Raw genomic sequence first — 2,012 nt, 5'->3', positions numbered from 1 at the left:
ATCAGAAATGTTTCTCAAGCAGCAAATCAGCATATTAGAATGATTTCTGAAGATCATGTGACACTGAAGACTGAAGTAATGATGCTGAAAATACAGCTGCGCATCACAGAAATAAATTAGAGTTTAGCAGATATTAACACAGAAAACAGCTGTTTGAAATTCTAATAATATTTCACAAATTTTACTGCATTATTGCTCAAATAAATGCAGCTCTGATGAGCAGAAGAGACTTCATTAAAAACATTTAAAATCATAAAGTTTCCAACCAAAGTACTGTACATGAGGAACAAAGAGAGCGGTGGATGTACCAGATAGGGTTTGGGAGTGTTTCCTGAGGTGCTGGTCTGCCAGAGACTGAGCGCTCCGTCCGCAACCACGATCCCAAACTACAACACACACACACACGAGCTGGTTTACACACACTACAGTCACACACAGCGCTCTCACACTAGTGATTCCTGACGATCCTGACGCACCTTATTGCCCTGATAACTGAAGCTATTTAATGCCATGTCAGCATCTTAGGCTATTTTCATGGCAAAAACAATTTAAAAAATACAAGTATAACAAACAAACGAGTTATATTACACAAGATTTTTTTACATTAACATATGTTACCCTGGAGCACAAAACCAGTCTTAAGTGTCAATTTTTCAAAATTAGGAAATTTACAATTTTGTGCTGCAGGGACACAAATGATAAAAATTCTAAAACTTTTTCTGGCAAAATTATACTAAATAACTCTTTAAGTGAGTTCGTATGTTAGCAGATTCATATGTAAAATAATGTGATCATCAAGCATTATATAGCATATAATCCAATGGATTCCACCAGTGAGTAAAAAATAAAACAAGGTAATTGAAATGCTAGATATAAACTTCAGTGCTGGAAATGGGCTTCAATAGAATCCGATCCGGGGCGTAGTCTCTGACAAAAGCTTGCAACATGTACTGCGTTAAGCTAACTGAGACTTGTTATAGCACTTGCATATCATTGCTGTTTTGTTGGTTTTGATTGCTTCCGTTGTCCTCATTTGTAAGTCACTTTGGATAAAAGCATCTGCTAAATGACTAATAAAAAATTAAACCAGCCAAGGTGCCAGCACAAAAAAACACATTCAGCAAAATATTGTTTAATAATCAATGCTGACCAAAATTCCTCCATTTCAGGCCCCAGAGGAAAAAGAGCTTATAAATAATAGTTCATTTAATCATTAAATAAATTCGACCACTGATAATAAGCTTCCGTGCTTGTGTTTGATGCAGTCACTCACAGTAGGGCAGCGTGGGGTGTGACGTCATCCGCCTCACGTTGTTGATGTTGCGTTTGATGAGCTGCATGAACACACAGAAGAGCGTGAGCGAGTGTTAGCGTGAGCGGAGCATTAGCGGTCGAGTGTTGTTAGCGCTGCTCACCACGGCGGCTCCTCGGCCCGTCTGCAGGCCCCCCAGCCAGGGCATGCTGATGGGTGTCCCGGGGCTGCTGTGGGTGTAGGGTGTGCTGCCGTGAAGCGCGCTGAAGTCGTCCCGAGCGTGAACCACCAGGAAATCATCCGTCCTGACAAACAACACAATCACTAGGGATGGGGATCGCTTCAGATGTCCCGATTCAATTCGATTCTTGAATCGATTCTTGATTCGCAAGCTCTCGATTCGATTCAATTCTTGATTTGATTCTTGATTCGCAAGCTCTCGATTCGATTCTTCATTCGCAAGCTCTCGATTCGATTCGATTCTTGATTTGCAAGCTCTCGATTCGATTCGATTCTTGATTCGCAAGCTCGCGATTCGATTCGATTCTTGATTCGCAAGCTCTCGATTCGATTCGATTCTTGATTTGCAAGCTCTCGATTCGATTCGATTCTTGATTCACAAGCTCTCGATTCGATTCGATTCTTGATTCGCAAGCTCTCGATTCAATTCTTGATTTTTTTATTACATTCAGTGAATATAGTTTTAATACAAATGCTATTGATATTTCTAAAAAATGAACAGTAAACATCAAAAAGAAAT

General features: G+C 40.0%; 1 protein-coding gene across 1 annotated transcript in view; it reads right to left on the bottom strand.

Moving 5' to 3' along the window:
- LOC107703624 (dmX-like protein 1) overlaps positions 1–1,543 on the bottom strand; it is a 5,782-nt gene extending 4,239 nt beyond the window's left edge. Inside the window, exons 1-4 of the mRNA XM_016506328.1 lie at positions 1,416–1,543; positions 1,267–1,334; positions 477–498; positions 309–386 (exon numbers count right to left, since the gene is read on the bottom strand). Coding sequence (XP_016361814.1) covers positions 309–386; positions 477–498; positions 1,267–1,334; positions 1,416–1,460 — 213 coding nt within the window. The 5' untranslated portion in view covers positions 1,461–1,543. The remainder of the gene's footprint in view (positions 1–308; positions 387–476; positions 499–1,266; positions 1,335–1,415) is intronic.
- Between the last annotated feature and the right edge of the window lie 469 nt (positions 1,544–2,012).

Source organism: Sinocyclocheilus anshuiensis, unplaced genomic scaffold (genome assembly GCF_001515605.1).
Source record: "Sinocyclocheilus anshuiensis isolate Anshui unplaced genomic scaffold, SAMN03320099.WGS_v1.1 scaffold1324, whole genome shotgun sequence".
Lineage (NCBI taxonomy): Eukaryota > Metazoa > Chordata > Actinopteri > Cypriniformes > Cyprinidae > Sinocyclocheilus > Sinocyclocheilus anshuiensis.
The sequence above is the reverse complement of the archived record's forward strand: the minus strand, read 5'-3'. Positions and strand labels throughout refer to the sequence as shown.